This window comes from Scylla paramamosain, chromosome 15 (genome assembly GCF_035594125.1).
Source record: "Scylla paramamosain isolate STU-SP2022 chromosome 15, ASM3559412v1, whole genome shotgun sequence".
NCBI classification, from domain to species: Eukaryota; Metazoa; Arthropoda; class Malacostraca; order Decapoda; family Portunidae; genus Scylla; species Scylla paramamosain.
In genome coordinates, this window is record NC_087165.1 from 14,958,488 (window position 1) to 14,976,774 (window position 18,287).

The following is an 18,287-nucleotide window of genomic DNA, read 5'->3' on the forward strand; positions in this document are numbered from 1 at the left end:
TTTTTCAACTTTGCAAGCTCTATACTCTAGCTGATAAAGTATAAAATGTATCCACCACATCCTCTTTGTGTGTAGTGCAGATGCAGATATTTATTTCATCACAAGAGAGATGCTTAATTTATCAGAACTATAGATGCAGATATTAAAAACTATGTGGATGTTCCACTGATGCGGATGCAGACATCCAATATAACTCTACTGTACACTCACTCACTTATGGTTGTCTACTGATCACCTAGATAGCCATTCCCTTACAAAAAAAAGAGATCAGACCTATCTTTGGGTAGGACTAAGACCACTCACATGTCTCACACTGGGACAACAAGGTGTGTATATATATATATATATATATATATATATATATATATATATATAATATATATATATATATATATATATATATTATATATATATATATATATATATATTATATATATATATATATATATATATATATATATATATAAAGAAACATGGCTCTAAACAGCAGCTTGAATGCATATAATTATTATTTCAAATTACAGAAAAAAATATTTCAAAACAAAATAGCAGCTTAACCACTTGTGCACTTGTCTCAGTTGCACATTCAGTGCCTAAATATTCACAGTAGTAATCACTAAACATATCATGGTCATTAACAATAAAGTACTTTCATGGTACTTTAGCAATTCAAAACAATTCATGATATACATAAGATTAAGGTACATCATCATGACACTGACTTTAAACACCGTATTTACTCCTGGCTCCATATTTTTACAGTCTATCTATGTTTTCTCTAAAGAAAAATTTTGTATAAGAATCCTAACTGTTACTAATACACTTGGTTGAGCTGTAGAGATAACATATAACCATGTATGTATCATACATACCTGTGTAAGTTTTGTGAATTTTCATTAAGTGCCACAATAATCTATATTATTTTGATTTTTAACTTCTGATAACCAGTGTATTTATAGTGAATACTTATGTAAATAGTTAGTCAGAAAAAAAAATATTGTATGCAAAAAGAAGGTATCCTTAAAGTGTGTTTTAACAGAAGATTATCATACAATTTCTTATACTGCAGTACTGTGCAAATCATCAATTGAATAGAAGTGAATGGAGTCTGGTTTTGAACTTTATACTTAAGTGACAAAACAAATATTACAATTTCACAATCTTAAAGAACTTATTCTACAAATGATGTCATAACTTTAGAGATTAGAAATCTAAACAATATATTAATCTAACAAAATGTGTGAAATTAGGTATGATGCCAAAATATTCTTGATAAATACAATTTGAAATTTATCTTGAATAATAACTTGACTGCCTAACTGCAGGTATTCTCTTATGATCAAGCATTATGTACTATGTATAAAGTAGTGAATATATAATTCTTTCTTTTCTGCAACATATACTTACTTTAATCCCATAACGATATGGCTAACAAATAACAACACTCAGTAGTACGCTCGCCGAGGATTGTTCTGAAAATAAAACCAATCATTATTAGTATGTAATACTTAAAATTCTTGAATGGCTGAAGCAAGATTAAGAAGAAATAGTAATACTATAAATAAGCATAAGACTAAAATTATCTAACCAATGGGTTTGGCCGAAATCTGTAAGCCAGCATCATGCGCTTCCTGTAGGCATCATACTCATCGTCTTCCTCTTGCAGGGTTTCAGGCCTCTCCACACCCAGTCCCTGGTTCTCAGACCTGCCATTCCTGATTGAATAAAAGGTAGTTGTTACTTTCAGATCATGCAACTTCACTAATGTATCAGTTCACTGTACACTACTTCATTTATGCAGTGGTTAGCATGCCCTATTCACAACAAGCTTTTGGAATTGGATCCTGGTCCATATGAAAGGTGGTCAGGCAGACTCCTTTGTTGTGTAGCCCCTGTTCACCTAGTAGTGATTAGGTACATGGTTTAAATTGGGAGTTGTGATCCCAATGCTGGGGGGGGAGTGGGGGGAACAAAACTCCTGAAAAAATACATGGGGTGGCCTAATCATCCTGTGTCTGGTCTTGCAAGTTGTCAGCACCATGTGACAACCAAAGTATCATGGTATGTAAGATGCTTACATAGGGTTAAAATGTAATAGTGTAAACCAAAGATCTCTTCAGAAACACTATTGTGTATTCTGCCTCTTGGCCAATAAACCTGCAAGTATTAATTATTATTACTACTGTATATACGTCTCACTCCCTCTGGGAATATCCCCCAAGGGCATGATCATGACAAAAGAGCCTTCATATAGATGTTGACAGACAGAGTTGGAAGAGTTTGATCAAGCAAGCTGAAAGCAGAGGCACAGTTATGGAGAACAATGAAGACGACCCTGTTAGGTTCATAAGCCTTCAGAGGGTTAAGACCAGCAAGGACATGGAAAACATGATTATGATGAATGTGAATATGTAGCAAGAAATAGTCAAAGGGTGGAGGAAAAGGAGGAAAAGCCCTGATTCATCTGGAGTAAAGTTTTTTAGCAAAGGTCTGAGGAAAAGTTCAACTTTAGTGAAAAGACATGGTAATGATGCCATCAGGTTGAAAGAGAGAAGAAAAGATGAAGAAAAGTTGTTAGAGATACTTTTGGCTAGATGCCAGAAGTCATGAAGGGAGTTAGATCTAGAAAGGTTTTGACATTTTCTAATGACAGTTTTTGGGGAACAGTCTTGGCATGATTTCAGGCAGAAACCATACCACTGTTTGTAGGCCATCTCTCTATCATGTATATCAAGAGAACAGGCTGAGTTGAACCATTGTTTAAAAGGTTTAGGGCAAGAGAAAGTGTGAGGAATGTACGCCTCCATGCCAGACACCATTACCTCTGTTATGCGCTCAGCACACAGAGACAGGTACCTGACATAGAAACAGTAGTCATTCTGGTTGCTTACTGGTTCACAGGAGTGGTTATACCCTTTCCTTCTGCACCAAGACCCATTCCTTCAGTCCAGCCCATGCTCTTCAGCATTCTGTAGCCAACATTGTCTTCAGTGAGCTTATGATCTTGATAATCTGAGAGGTCTGGGTCTCGACCTTCCTTGATTGCTCGATACTTGGAGAGAGGAAAAAAATAAATAAATAAATAAAATAAAATAAATAAATAAATAAATAAATAAATAAATAAATAAATAAATAAATAGTATGTGATTACTATGTTATTGCCTAAACAAGAGAGAAATGTACTGTAAAAAATTCTAAACAAGATACTTACATCAACAGATCAATAGGACTTCACTCAGTCTCTAAAAGGTAGTTTTTGTTTGAGGGTCCTAATCCCACTTTTCAGTATTATCTCTTACAAGAGGGTATAAGAGCTGCTTAGACTACTCATTCCAGTCTTACTGAGGTTTCAAATCCATTTGACAGATTCTCAAAAAATTCAGAGATACAAGTTTAGTATGAACATGTGTTTGTGCATCTGTGTATTTATCTATCTAGGTATGTTTTAGAGAGAGAGAGAGAGAGAGAGAGAGAGAGAGAGAGAGAGAGAGAGAGAGAGAGAGAGAGAGAGAGAGAGAGAGAGAGAGAGAGAGAGAGAGAGAGAGAGAGAGAGAGAGAGAGAGAGAGAGAGAGAGAGAGAGAGAGAGAGAGAGAGAGAGAGAGAGAGAGAGAGAGAGAGAGAGAGAGAGAGAGAGAGAGAGAGAGAGAGAGAGAGAGAGAGAGAGATTGCTCCTTCCTCCTTGGTGAGTCAGGTGGATAAAGCATGAAATCTTTGCCATCACACATGGCCACCACACAGTCTTTTATGCTTCATGTTTTTAATAATAATGATAATAATAATAATAATAATAGTAATAATAATAATAATAATAGTAATAATAATAATAATAATAATAATAATAATAATAATAATAATAATAATAATAATAATAGTAATGGTAAAAGCAATATTGATAATAATTATAATAAATAATTATAATAATTATTATAATAATTATATAAATTATAATTATAATAATAATTATAATTATAATAATAATTATAATAATAATCATAGTCTTGCAGGCCACCCTACTATAACCTGGGGGCTGTGTTTATAAAACTATGGTTTCATGTAAGTGAAACATAAATCCTCAAGATGGTGGACACCATGACTTATCTGAAGTGTAAGTTTTATGTCTCACTTTGGCAAATCACAAACTGGCACTCCTGTTATGTTTTGGTGGGAGGAGGAATAGCATCACTATGTTGAATCATAATATGGCAGAGACAGTGGCAATGTCAACAGACCCATTAGTAAAATGGTCAGCAATATCCACTCATATTTAGTGTTTCACTATTGGCTTCCATAATGGATAATAATGTAAACTTTCCTGTCCAGGTGGAAAAAACAATAATGCCTTACAGGCTTAGTTTATCAGTTTACATCACTGCCTTACTGTATTTGCCTAAAGATTTCTTTTTATTTGAGTACCTTAAATAGCTAGTGCAGTTTTATTTTATAAGTGCACAAGGATAAACCATCTCTATTTTGTCATTATAGATTGTTACACCTCATCGTTGTGTGTGATTATTTTCAACCCTAGACACACCATCCATAAATGAATATCAACACTGGAAATTATTCTTGAAATCAATGATACCTATTAGTTTGGTTGGGTTAAGTTACGTATCTTAAGTTATGGTAAGCTGGTTTAGGTTATGTTAGGTTACATAAGGCTGCAAGGTTGAATTTACTGACTTGCAGCAGAAATGATGGTTTGAGTTGCTGAAAATATCAAACTGCAAAATACCTTGGTTTCACCTGAAAGATGTTCATGTGATCTTGTTAAATATTACCAAAATGCTACTAGGAACAACTAAGATCATAGAGTACTAATGCACATTTTAAAACATGACTAAGAGTTGCATACAGTTAAATAATCTTAATAATCTTAATCTTACATGTTTCGTGTTGGGCCTTATTGAATTCCATCCTGTTGGCCCTAATGGCAGACTGAACTGTTTGCCACCTCTTCTGGCATTCCCTGACTGGGTGTTCACAGCTACTGAGGTGCTCAGTGAGGAGGCTTGTAATTTCCTCCCATGCCTTGGCTTTAGCCATGGCAGAACACCCAACATCAGGGAATTTTCTCCTGATGATGGGTGTCTTCTCCTTGTAGAGCTCCACAAGGCGGACTGTTTTACTAATACTCCATTTATCCTTCTCGTCCTCTTCTGTGGTGGTGTCTATGTTAGCTCCATTTCGTGTTTAGAACAGCAACAAACTAAGAACGTACTCAATTCTCGAGCTGTGCACTACATGGGCCATGTGCTTGTTTGTTTACATTGAGTTGAGGGAAGTTGGGGTATTATTATTTATATTTGTCTTCGAATATTTCTAAATTTCATGTTATGTTAGTTTTATTATTGTAGAAATGCATAAAATATTTTTACTTGTTCATTTCACCATAACTGGAATAATTTTAGCCCTAAAATATACATAAATTTCAGCCCTATACAACACCACAACATGAAGAAAATACGTGTTTAAACCCGAAAAAAAGCTGGTTACACATCACCAAAGACACACTGAATACTGACTCTGGAAATTAATACTGGTCATTATTGTTATGGCAGTAGGAATGATGCACTTGAGATGCCAATAACTAAATTCATCCCTGTCCATTTTTATGCTTGCTGGGAGGTCTTTAATAAGACATGTCTCCTGAGCAGTGTGTGCCACCTGTGCCACCTCAGTAAGCACATGTGTGTCACAAGTGTGAGCGAGTGTAAATGTGAACCGAGTATAAATGTTCTTTTTGTTAACTACTAAGTGGGTTTATTATCTGTGTGTGTGTTTTATACTGGCATGTCTATTTTTTCATGTGGAAATTACTGTAAGCTAGTTAACTTCACTTCATATGTGCAATATATCCATACAGTCAGATCTTAAGAGAGAGGGAATATATCATGTATTGGCCCACACACTAATAGCAAGAGAGTTTCAGCTATAATCAGGCACAGTAAAGGAAGCACACATGCTCCTGCTATTTCACTCACACCTCTTGTACCATGAATTTGTTAAGGAGAGGAGACAGAAAAAGAAAAAAAAATTGTGGACAGCAGAATCGTTCAGTATCCATACTTTTCATGCAGTACAATGTCCAGTGCCTGATGTAACACAGTATAACAGTCTTTTCCTTAAATTCTTTATGTGCACATGACTTTTTTTTCATTCATGTGATGCAGTTTTCTCAGAGTAACTTACAGTCAGCAGTAAAAAAGATAACAGAACTCTCAGTCAATGTCAGTGTCCACACATCATTCAACTAGTTTTATCCAGTTGTAAGGGACATTGGAGCACTCACAGTATTTGATCTGGCAACTCACATATTAACAGTTTAGTATAAATTTTAGAGCTGAGCAACATGTGTGCATTTCCAAGTTGATTTCTGCAAGTTATAGCTGCATATCTTTCCATATCACCCACCAATGGCTACCAAACCATGAAATAGCATCTGTGGTTGCCTTGTGCCATGAAATAAAAAGTTAAAGAAACAATTAGTATTACTGGAGTTTGAGAGAAAACTGTGTACTGGTGGGTAAAGAGGTTCAAAAATGGTGACAAGACATCTAATTCAAAGCATAAAGTGAGGCATGGGCCAAGAAGAAAGCTGCTAAGCAAACCTTGAACATTATGAAAGGAGCATCCATTTATCAATGGAAGATTTATAATCCAAGGTTGCATAATGAGCGATGTATATTTAGAAAACCTGTAGCATGTGGTGAGAAAATTAGGAAGGAAATAAAGGAGTGTGTAGCCATTTTAAAAATAAAAAGTAGATGATCAACTCACCTTTTCCATAAATCTTGCTAATTCATCTGGGGGGAGAAAATCACCAATATGATGTTTTCCTTCTGCCATGGTGGTGAGTTCTGCTGCTCTGGCTTGGGTTTCTTCCATCTCCTTAGCTCGTCTGTAGACAGTACAATTATGTATAACAATAATAAAGGTAGTACTTATTTACTACAAAGTTTTCTTACCTGCATATGAACATATCCAGTATATCAGATGAACATAGCAAAAACAGCTTACAGGTAAACTCCAATAAACATAAGTTGCATTCCTTGAAAACTATGAGCTTTATTTTATATACCATGTTTTGTTTATCCCTCAGGATGTGGCACTGACAATTTCTGGTGCTTGCAGTAAGTTCACCTCACTGAGAATGACTGGGTTTGAGTTCCAGGGGGATTAGTGGAGATGGGTAAGCCTCTTCTGTTCACCTATCAGCATGTTAGTAAGATGAGGGGGGTGTGACCTAAGTGTCCTGGTGTGTCCTTGGAAGTATAGTCAAGCTTTTCATTGTGTTAAACTTTGCTTAGTTGTTTTTGTTTTCTTTATGTGACTAGTTACATGTGCTTTGTTTGTTGCAGTGCATAGCTGCAGTTCAATTGTTTGAGCAATCAAATTCAAATTCTGTTGACTCCTGGGTTTAAAGTGTTACGACCACTTCCCCTATTCTGCCAGTCACTAACCTCACGTTAGCCCCAAGCAGCCTCCTTGCCACCTCACCCGTCTCAATCCCACCCGTTCAGTCATGAGGCTCCATGTGGCCCCATTCCAAGATGATGGCAAAGCTGCCTAGCCCAGGAGCAGGCAATTCACACTAGGCTCTCTCTCCACCACCTTTGACCTGTACCTGCTGGGTCTCCTTTACCCTGGTGGTTAGACGAGAGTTGACTCCTCTTGGCTGGTCAATGGCAAGTACTGGGTGTATCTCAACTGTTTAATTCAGTTTCACATAAAATACTGTAATTGTAAAGCTTAGCTTCAGTCCTCCACCCTTTTTCTTCTTCCCTTAGGCAGGATAATTAGCAAGATATTGTTTATGTTAGCATGTACTATGTCTTGGTGTTGATTTAACTTATAAACTGTATGGGTTTGGGTTCTTTTTATTAGAATCTTTATTTTTGTTACTGTAAAAGTAAAATTATAAAATATATTATTATTTATTATATCTTTAAAATTCCTAAGAGCTATGTGACCATAACAAACCCCTTAGCTAAATCAATCAATTATATGATCCTACCTTTTATGTTCCCAAGTGCCACCATCAACATCTTCATCAGAATCATACTCATATTTAACCTTGCCTTGTTTTTCCAAACGCTCAGATTCTCTTTTCTTAGCCTGAAGCAGTTGAAACACCACATTCATCTGAAAAATAGCCCATATTTAGTAATAAAAATAAAATAAGACCATTCTAATAAGCAAAATAAAGCTATACAAAAGAAAATAATTAATTTGTGTTACATAAACAATGTGAATACATGTGTGTCAGTGCTGGTGGGGAGTTTGAACAAGCAAGAAGAAAATGTGTGGATACAAAAAGGAGGAGGCTTTTCTGTTATGGCCTTCTCCTTGGGAAACACTCCTAGGAAGAGTGAAGCATCAGAGAGAGAGAGAGAGAGAGAGAGAGAGAGAGAGAGAGAGAGAGAGAGAGAGAGAGAGAGAGAGAGAGAGAGAGAGAGAGAGAGAGAGAGAGAGAGAGAGAGAGAGAGAGAGAGAGAGAGAGAGAGAGAGAGAGAGAGAGAGAGAGAGAGAGAGAGAGAGAGAGGGAGGGAGGGAGGGAGGGAGGGAGGGAGGGAGGGAGGGAGGGAGGGAGGGAGGGAGAGAGAGAGAGAGAGAGAGAGAGAGAGAGAGAGAGAGAGAGAGAGAGAGAGAGAGAGAGAGAGAGAGAGAGAGAGAGAGAGAGAGAGAGAGAGAGAGAGAGAGAGAGAGAGAGAGAGAGAGAGAGAAACACAGATAGACAAACACACACACACACACACACACACAAAAAGACACATTCTCAGTCACATACACATACACATTCACAATCCTCTCTCTCTCTCTCTCTCTCTCTCTCTCTCTCTCTCTCTCTCTCTCTCTCTCTCTACTATCACAAAGTACATACATACATATTTTTACATATTTACATGATACCTACATAGTCATTATATAAAATTTTCTCCCTCCTTATGCCCTTCTGTGAAACTCGACACATTAGGTTGTGTAAATTTGAAAGGAAATTAATAAAAGGTGTGACTTTAGTATATTATCAAATAAACATGCATTAATTCATTTTCTTCAACTTTGCAAGCTTTGCACTCTGTAGTCTGTAATCTATAAAATGTACCGGCCACATTCTCTTTGTGTGGTGTGGATGCGGATATTTATTTAATTACCAATGTGGATGCAGATATGGGCACTTAATTTATCAGAACTGCAGATGCAGATGTTAAAAACTATGCAGATATGTGATACGAGTACACCTCTACTCTTCCACAGTGATGACCTTGGCCTTTTCTGTGTCCTTTTTTTGCCATGCATCACATTTGACTTCTTAGTAATGGAGACCCATGCAGCTTTTTATGCCACCAAGTGAACCAAGAACTAAATTATCCCTTCAGGCTACAGTACTTCTTTCCTTGTATGCTAACTGGATGTGGAAGGAAAGTCTTATCATCAGTCCAGTTGTATTTCCCCTATTGACTTTTTCAGCCTCAGGGATCAATATCTCCTCCATACTAAAGAAAAAGGACAGGAAGAGAATGGAGCTGCTGAGTGGGAGCATCTGCGGCCTCATAAGGTCGTAAACACAACAATAAAATATTCATGCCTTGCAGGTGATTTAATTTGCTTATAAAAAGATCAAAATCATGCATTCATATGCTTGAAAAATCAATGATGAGTTTTGTTATTTACCACCCAAAATTTAAACACATTGCACTAATAACACAAAATTAAGTGTAAGATTTTAGTGTCACCATTTCATACTGTGCTTAATTTTTATGCTTAGCCCAGACTTCAACATGATTTGAAGATAAGCACAAAGTTATGCAGAACTCTCAGTGTAATTCAAAGAATCTTTGATAATACAGCCCTGATTATTATTTGTGTTGAAATGATACACAATATACTAACAGTCATTACTGTTAGTAAAACTTGTTACTTTAAGTATCTCATAACAAGTGAAAACATGGAGTGAACAACTGTGTGCCAACTCTCCAACATAAAAGGTTGCTTATGCTAAAATCACCATATACAAAAGGAAAACAAGGTTTTCTATAATTTCTGGACATGAGTGGAACCTTGAGTCATGAGCACCTCTCATCACAAATTGCTTCACAAAACAAATTTTTTGAGCAAAAAAAAAAAAAAAAAGTCTTGGGCGACAAAGTCTCTTGAGTGATCAACACGCAAACCAACAATGTCAGGAGATGAGATGAGGGTATTAGCAGGAGAGTGTGTTAGATTTAGTGATTTTCATTGATTTTATGTGTAAACTTGTACACAAAGTACTGTTGTAAAAGTTTAATAAAATAAGCAATTATTGGATTAATTTATTTTACATTCATTCCTATAGGGAAAATTGTTTCATTTCAGTTTGTGAACGGCCTTCAGGACTGAAGTTTGTGAATCGAAGTTCCACTGTACATATACAACATAACAGCCTAAAGCTTGTCAGAGGTACACTACCATGTATAATAATAAAATAATAAATAGTAAACTTGTAAATAGTTTAACTCTATAACAAGAATGAACATAAATTACCAACAACTCAGGATAAACTATACCTCACCAGTCTACAAAAGCAGTTTAACAAGATACTTATTTTCTTAACAGTTGCTTAAAGAGAATTTTGGAGCCTTACCTTCATTTGTTCTTCACACTGCTTCCACTGTGCATCTGTTAGATCAAGAGAGCCAAAAACTTTCTGTGCATATGCAACAATTGCTGGATTATTCCTTGTCAGGCGAGTGACCATAACCCCATGGATGGCTTGGAAGTGCTCTCCCTCCCCTACCATATCCATAAGGTTCTCTGGCACCGAGAATGATGTAGTGGATGCTGGATGGAAAAAACACTGAGTTGGAAGCTAATCATAATACATACAATTAAATATATTACTTAGTATGCAGCTGGACAATCCAGAAGTATCAGATTAAAGCTACAACTTAGTGCAGTCTTCCATACTTTTTGAGGAATTCTGGAGGCTATCACATGTATTTCTAGAATATGTTCATAGGAAAAAAATTTTGTCTCAGAATTATAAATTTAATAATACAGTAGAACCTTGGTTCTTGAACTTAATTAATTCCTGAATGCCATTTGAAATCCAAACTGTTCAGAAACCAAAACTATTTTCCTACAGGATGCAATGTAAAATGGATTAATCTGTTCCTGGACACCCGTCCCACCCTGTCTTAGCAGCTTATGACAGATGTTCCCACTGTCAAGATGGCCGCTCCACCACATCTTCAGCTCAGAGATTGTTTATCCAGAAAAGATGTACTGAATTAACTTAGTGACAGGGAACCCACAAGAAGATATTGTTTAGACTGTGCAGGTATTCTCCTTGTCACCAATCTAGTGAGAGAAGTCTTACAGAGTGACACAGAGAGGAGGAACCGAAAATTAAGGTCATCATAACACTTAAACATCTTGCTGCTGGGAAAAGCAGTTGTGCAGTAGTGATGGCATTGTAGGTCATCAAAAGAGAGACAGATAGCTTAGGATTACTTCTGAGCAAGCCAAAAAACTGTTCATTTACATTGAACCTCTTCAGTGGGGTTGCATTTACCTTATTTCAAAGACTGAATTATTGTCTTACCCACTGTCTCTCTCCTCCAAATATATAAAAATAAAGGAAATATTTATAGAAACTATAAATTAGCAATACATGGTAGCTTTTGTTTTGTGTTTTAGTATATGAAATCAAGTAACTTTGTTCGAGAACCGAATTATGGTACAGCAACTGAAGCAATTATGAGTTAAAAATTTTGTTAGAAAACTTATTTGTTTGAAAAGGGAGGCATTCAGTACCCGAGGTTCCACTGTACCTATCATCATTGTAATGAAGGATCCTTACTTCATTGTTGAGCAATATATGTAAATTATAAAAAAAATTTGTGCAATTTTGAAATTCAAGGCAATTCCATCTCCAAGAACTTTGGATATTGGATGTCCAATTAATGTCTGACAACAGCATTTAACTCACCAACTAGTTTCTCACTATCATATGCCTTACTAGTACCATGTTCCTTACCACTAAACCTTTGTTGAGACCTATTCTTCTTTTCTGCTTACTCTCACACATGGTTGGTAGACATTTTGTACAGCTATTGATAGTAAATCATTCACTCATAACTATTGTGTCATAATTACATCACATTACATCCCTATCAATCTTAATATATAAATGTTATGTGTAAATGTTTACTAAATCAGTTTTTTTTATTTTCATATACAAATACTAATCCAAAAATTAATAAATTCCAATTAACCCCTAAAAAGACCGGAGGGGAGTAATTTGACTGGACTGCCAGGACTGCAGGTTGAGCTCAAAACACGTAAAATAGCCTGTCTTTGTATACTTGTTACTCTTAACCTATAATTAACAAGTGAAAGAAAACAGTACTCTTCCCACAATCAACTCCCTGTCTTTCGAATGGTACCATCCAGAAGTCTGTAGGTGCCACAGTTATGGAGATATCATGAGTTGAATGAGGTGTTGTCAGCATATGCTGAGTGTGGCTCAGCCTGCGTGTCCAATCAGCTCGCCCCGGCCATGGTTAACGAATAAAGAAAACATGTTGTCCACGATTTTCTATGCACCCCCATACCTGGGCATTACAATGGCTGATGGTGTGGTTAACTGTCCATATCAAACTGGTCATAGAGGTAAGGAAACGTAGGAGCGAGTGAGCTGAATAGAACACACCAGAATCACGTTCCTGGGAACTGGCCATGATGGAGGATAGCTGTAGACTGACAATCCTTGCTGTTTGACTTGAAACCAGTGTAGTCATAGCCTGGACTAGCAAATCAGGTAGAAAATAGCATAATTTGGCTTTATTTTAGCAAAGATATCAATCAACGTCCCCAATCCTTTAGTGGCATGAAATTGATTGATGTCCCTGGTCTTTAGGGGTTAATACTCTTTCAGAAAATTCCCCTGAGAAGCTAAGCAAACTTACTTCCCTACAATTTAGTCTTATTTCTTTTTCTTTCATTCATATAATGACATCACATGTACTTCCTGGCAATCTTGACTACTTTTTTTTTTTTTTTTTTTTTTTTTTTATGTAGGAAGGATACTGGGCCCAAGGGCAACAAAAATCTAATAAAAAAAAATGCCCACTGAAATGCCAGTCCCTAAAAGGGTCAAAGCAGAGGTCAAAAATTGGTGGATAAGTGTCTTGAAACCTCCCTCTTGAAGGAATTCAAGTCATAGGAAGGTGGAAATACAGAAGCAGGCAAGGAATTCCAGATGTTTACCAGAGAAAGGGATGAATGATTGAGAATACTGGTTAACTCTTGCGTTAGAGAGGTGGACAGAATAGGAGTGAGAGAAAGATGAAAGTCTTGTGCAGCGAGGCCGCGGAAGGAGGGGAGGCATGCAGTTAGCAAGATCAGAAGAGCAGTTAGCATGAAAATAGCGGTAGAAGACAGCTAGAGATGCAACATTGCGGCGGTGAGAGAGAGGCTGAAGACAGTCAGTTAGAGGAGAGGAGTTGATGAGACGAAAAGCTTTTGATTCCACCCTGTCTAGAACAGCAGTATGAGTGGAACCCCCCCAGACATGTGAAGCATACTCCATACATGGACGGATAAGGCCCTTGTACAGAGTTAGCAGCTGGGGGGGTGAGAAAAACTGGCGGAGACGTCTCAGAACACCTAACTTCATAGAAGCTGTTTTAGCTAGAGATGAGATGTGAAGTTTCCAGTTCAGATTATAAGTAAAGGACAGACCAAGGATGTTCAGTGTAGAAGAGGGGGATAGTTGAGTGTCATTGAAGAAGAGGGGATAGTTGTCTGGAAGATTGTGTCGAGTTGATAGATGGAGGAATTGAGTTTTTGAGGCATTGAACAATACCAAGTTTGCTCTGCCCCAATCAGAAATTTTAGAAAGATCAGAAGTCAGGCGTTCTGTGGCTTCCCTGCGTGATATGTTTACCTCCTGAAGGGTTGGACGTCTATGAAAAGACGTGGAAAAGTGCAGGGTGGTATCATCAGCATAGGAGTGGATAGGACAAGAAGTTTGGTTTAGAAGATCATTAATGAATAATAAGAAGAGAGTGGGTGACAGGACAGAACCCTGAGGAACACCACTGTTAATAGATTTAGGAGAAGAACAGTGGACCGTCTACCACAGCAGCAATAGAACGGTCAGAAAGGAAACTTGAGATGAAGTTACAGAGAGAAGGATAGAAACCGTAGGAGGGTAGTTTGGAAATCAAAGCTTTGTGCCAGACTCTATCAAAGGCTTTTGATATGTCCAAGGCAACAGCAAAAGTTTCACCAAAGTCTCTAAAAGAGGATGACCAAGACTCAGTAAGGAAAGCCAGAAGATCACCAGTAGAGCGGCCTTGACGGAACCCATACTGGCGATCAGATAGAAGGTTGTGAAGTGATAGATGTTTAAGAATCTTCCTGTTGAGGATAGATTCAAAAACTTTAGATAAGCAGGAAATTAAAAGCAATAGGACGGTAGTTTGAGGGATTAGAGCAGTCACCCTTTTTAGGAACAGGTTGAATGTAGGCAAACTTCCAGCAAGAAGGAAAGGTAGATGTTGACAGACAGAGCTGAAAGAGTTTGACTAGGCAAGGTGCAAGCACGGAGGCACAGTTTCGGAGAACAATAGGAGGGACCCCATCAGGTCCATAAGCCTTCTGAGGGTTTAGGCCAGCGAGGGCATGGAAAACATCATTACGAAGAATTTTTAATACGAGGCATGAAGTAGTCAGAGGGTGGAGGAGAGGGAGGAACAAGCCCAGAATCGTCCAAGGTAGAGTTTTTAGCAAAGGTTTGAGCAAAGAGTTCAGCTTTAGAAATAGATGTGATAGCAGTGGTGCCATCTGGTTGAAGTAGAGGAGGGAAAGAAGAAGAAGCAAAGTTATTGGAGATATTTTTGGCTAGATGCCAGAAATCACGAGGGGAGTTAGATCTTGAAAGGTTTTGACATTTTCTGTTAATGAAGGAGTTTTTGGCTAGTTGGAGAACAGACTTGGCATGGTTCCGGGCAGAAATATAAAGTGCATGAGATTCTGGTGAAGGAAGGCTTAAGTACCTTTTGTGGGCCACCTCTCTATCATGTATAGCACGAGAACAAGCTGTGTTAAACCAAGGTTTAGAAGGTTTAGGACGAGAAAAAGAGTGAGGAATGTACGCCTCCATGCCAGACACTATCACCTCTGTTATGCGCTCAGCACACAAAGACGGGTCTCTGACACGGAAGCAGTAGTCATTCCAAGGAAAATCAGCAAAATACCGCCTCAGGTCCCCCCAACTAGCAGAGGCAAAACGCCAGAGGCACCTTCGCTTAGGGGGATCCTGAGGAGGGATTGGAGTGATAGGACAAGATAAAGATATGAGATTGTGATCGGAGGAGCCCAACGGAGAAGAAAGGGTGACAGCATAAGCAGAAGGATTAGAGGTCAGGAAAAGGTCAAGAATGTTGGGCGTATCTCCAAGACGGTCAGGAATACGAGTAGGGTGTTGCACCAATTGCTCTAGGTCATGGAGGATAGCAAAGTTGTAGGCTAGTTCACCAGGATGGTCAGTGAAGGGAGAGGAAAGCCAAAGCTGGTGGTGAACATTGAAGTCTCCAAGAATGGAGATCTCTGCAAAAGGGAAGAGGGTCAGAATGTGCTCCACTTTGGAAGTTAAGTAGTCAAAGAATTTCTTATAGTCAGAGGAGTTAGGAGAGAGGTATACAGCACAGATAAATTTAGTATGAGAATGACTCTGTAGTCGTAGCCAGATGGTGGAAAACTCGGAAGATTCAAGAGCGTGGGCACGAGAGCAGGTTAAGTCATTGCGCACATAAACGCAGCATCCAGCTTTGGATCGAAAATGAGGATAGAGAAAGTAGGAGGGAACAGAAAAGGGGCTACTGTCAGTTGCCTCAGACACCTGAGTTTCAGTGAGGAAAAGAAGATGAGGTTTAGAAGAGGAGAGGTGGTGTTCTACAGATTGAAAATTAGATCTTAGACCGCGAATGTTGCAGAAGTTAATGAAGAAAAAGTTGAGGGGGGTGTCAAGACACTTAGGGTCGTCGACAGAAAGGCAGTCCGACCTGGGGACATTTATGGTCCCCTCCCCAGATGGGGACTCCGAGGCTGGTGTAGGAGTCGCCATGATTTTAAAATTTTTGGAGTGAAGGGTGTGTGTGTTATTAGGTGCTTGTAGTTTTGTGTGGAGGAAGAGAGTTGTCTTTAGAGGGCAGGCTGTGACTACCCCCTTGTGTTGTGAGACACAAAGGGAAACGTTCAGTGAGGTCACAGCTGGGTTTAATGATAAGTTCACAGCACCCTCTGAACAGTGCTTTAGACCTCACTGGGAGTAATTATCGTTTCGGCAGGTGTCTACTGCCTCCTTTGCCTTAACAGCCACATCTGATCTTTTACTAGCTGCCTAAATCCTAAAAGGGAAGGTTTAAAATATTCATACAATACCATCTCCTGCTTGTTTCCTCCATACATAATACAGGTTAAACATTCTGTATACAAATGCTCAGATTCTGAGGATCTCAAATATCAGATTTTTTTTCCAAGTGTGGATAATTTTCATATACAGAAAAATCTTGACTGTTCACTTTTGGGTTTATTCACATTTTGAAATATCCAATTTCCTGGTTCCTAATCAACAAAGACTAGTGATAGAAAGCATGTCTATCCCTAATCTACACTATATAAAACTTACTGTGTCATAAAAACATGTTCTGGTGCTCAAGCTAGGGCAAGCCTGGCTCTATACCTGGTAGGTGCCTTGTCAGAATGTTCTATTTTGTCCACTCAAAGCTGATGATCATACAAACAAATCACTACACTGCACAGCTTCAGATATAATATATTTAAATAACATAAATATAGTTTTCTTATTTGAAAATCTGGAAAAAAAAAAAAATAAATAAAAAAAACTAACATTTATAATGTACTTCATAAAAAATTTCTCCTTCATTTAAAAAAAAAAATTACATATTACATCACTTGTTTTCAAGTTTTATCTTATATTCATTACTGCATCTCAGCCTATATATTATCAAGGTTATTTCTATATCTTTATCTGGTCTCAAAGTTAGCATAATAAACAAACAAAACAACTGGGTCATATTACATAACAAAAGTAGATTTGAAAAGTTAAATTAATGAACAGGAATGCTGGAAACATGAAGGATAAGTCTGAAAACTAATAAAATAAGATAAAAAAAAATACATAAATAAATAAATAAATAATTGACAGCCAAAAGAAGCTGAGAAAAGTATGATGAGCTTTAAAGAGAAGGATGGAGGAAAATAGTCATTAGGTAACTGATGCAAACCTGCTTTTAGATAGATAATGAGAGAGAGAGAGAGAGAGAGAGAGAGAGAGAGAGAGAGAGAGAGAGAGAGAGAGAGAGAGAGAGAGAGAGAGAGAGAGAGAGAGAGAGAGAGAGAGAGAGAGAGAGAGAGAGAGAGAGAGAGAGAGAGACAATACCTGGAACTAATGGCGCTACTGGGGCAGCCGCAGGGGCAGGTTGGCCTCCCCAGCGGCTCTTTCGTTTCCTGCTCTGGGACATGTCAGAAAATTTGCTGTTGCTCGAATCCTCTTCACTGGAACAAGCTGAGAGAGAAACTAGCAAACCTCATCAATAAAGCTGCCTCGATACTAACCTAGCATGTGGAAGTGGGAGAGAAACAATGACACTGCTTAGAATAAATAGGCATTTAATGGAAAAATCAAAATCCTATGTAGCGTTAGAATATTCAATTGCAGCACGCTAGCACAAACAAAAGTACTTATTTTAAACATACAGCTGCACTGATCACACACTACATCATCTTCTGTGAGCAAAATATTACAGGTATCCATTTCAAATCAGTTTTCTTTACTTCAAATAAAACAAATAGTTAAAGAAAATAATGTAACTAAATCCTAGATGAAACACATACATCACTGGTAATGTATATAATGTGCATGTTAATTACATTAACTATTGATAGATTCATCATCAATCTATTCTAATGCCTGTCCCATGGAATTTCTTCAAGGTGGTACCATATTTGTGTTGGCTTATGAGGCAGCTGGTAATACAAGATGACCCATAATTTTCAAGCAAAAAGATATAATTTTGGATTAATAGTATATTCATAATACCATTACACACACACACACACACACACACACACACACACACACACACACACACACACACACACATATATATATATATATATATATATATATATATATATATATATATATATATATATATATATATATATATATATATATATATATATATATATATATATATATATATATCTGAAGCTA

At 37.4% G+C, this 18,287-nt stretch overlaps 1 protein-coding gene across 4 annotated transcripts in view; it reads right to left on the reverse strand.

Moving 5' to 3' along the window:
• Positions 1-491: 491 nt before the first annotated feature.
• Positions 492-18,287, reverse strand: part of LOC135107507 (SURP and G-patch domain-containing protein 1-like) — a 46,117-nt gene continuing 28,321 nt past the window's right edge. For 2 of the 4 annotated variants that reach the window (XM_064017457.1, XM_064017454.1), the window contains exons 5-11: positions 17,451-17,588; positions 10,623-10,819; positions 8,016-8,143; positions 6,779-6,899; positions 2,892-3,052; positions 1,589-1,715; positions 492-1,472 (exon numbers count right to left, since the gene is read on the reverse strand). In XM_064017457.1, coding sequence (XP_063873527.1) covers positions 1,446-1,472; positions 1,589-1,715; positions 2,892-3,052; positions 6,779-6,899; positions 8,016-8,143; positions 10,623-10,819; positions 17,451-17,588 — 899 coding nt within the window. In that variant the 3' untranslated portion in view covers positions 492-1,445. The remainder of the gene's footprint in view (positions 1,473-1,588; positions 1,716-2,891; positions 3,053-6,778; positions 6,900-8,015; positions 8,144-10,622; positions 10,820-17,450; positions 17,589-18,287) is intronic. The other 2 variants (XM_064017455.1, XM_064017456.1) reach the window with 2 other exon arrangements.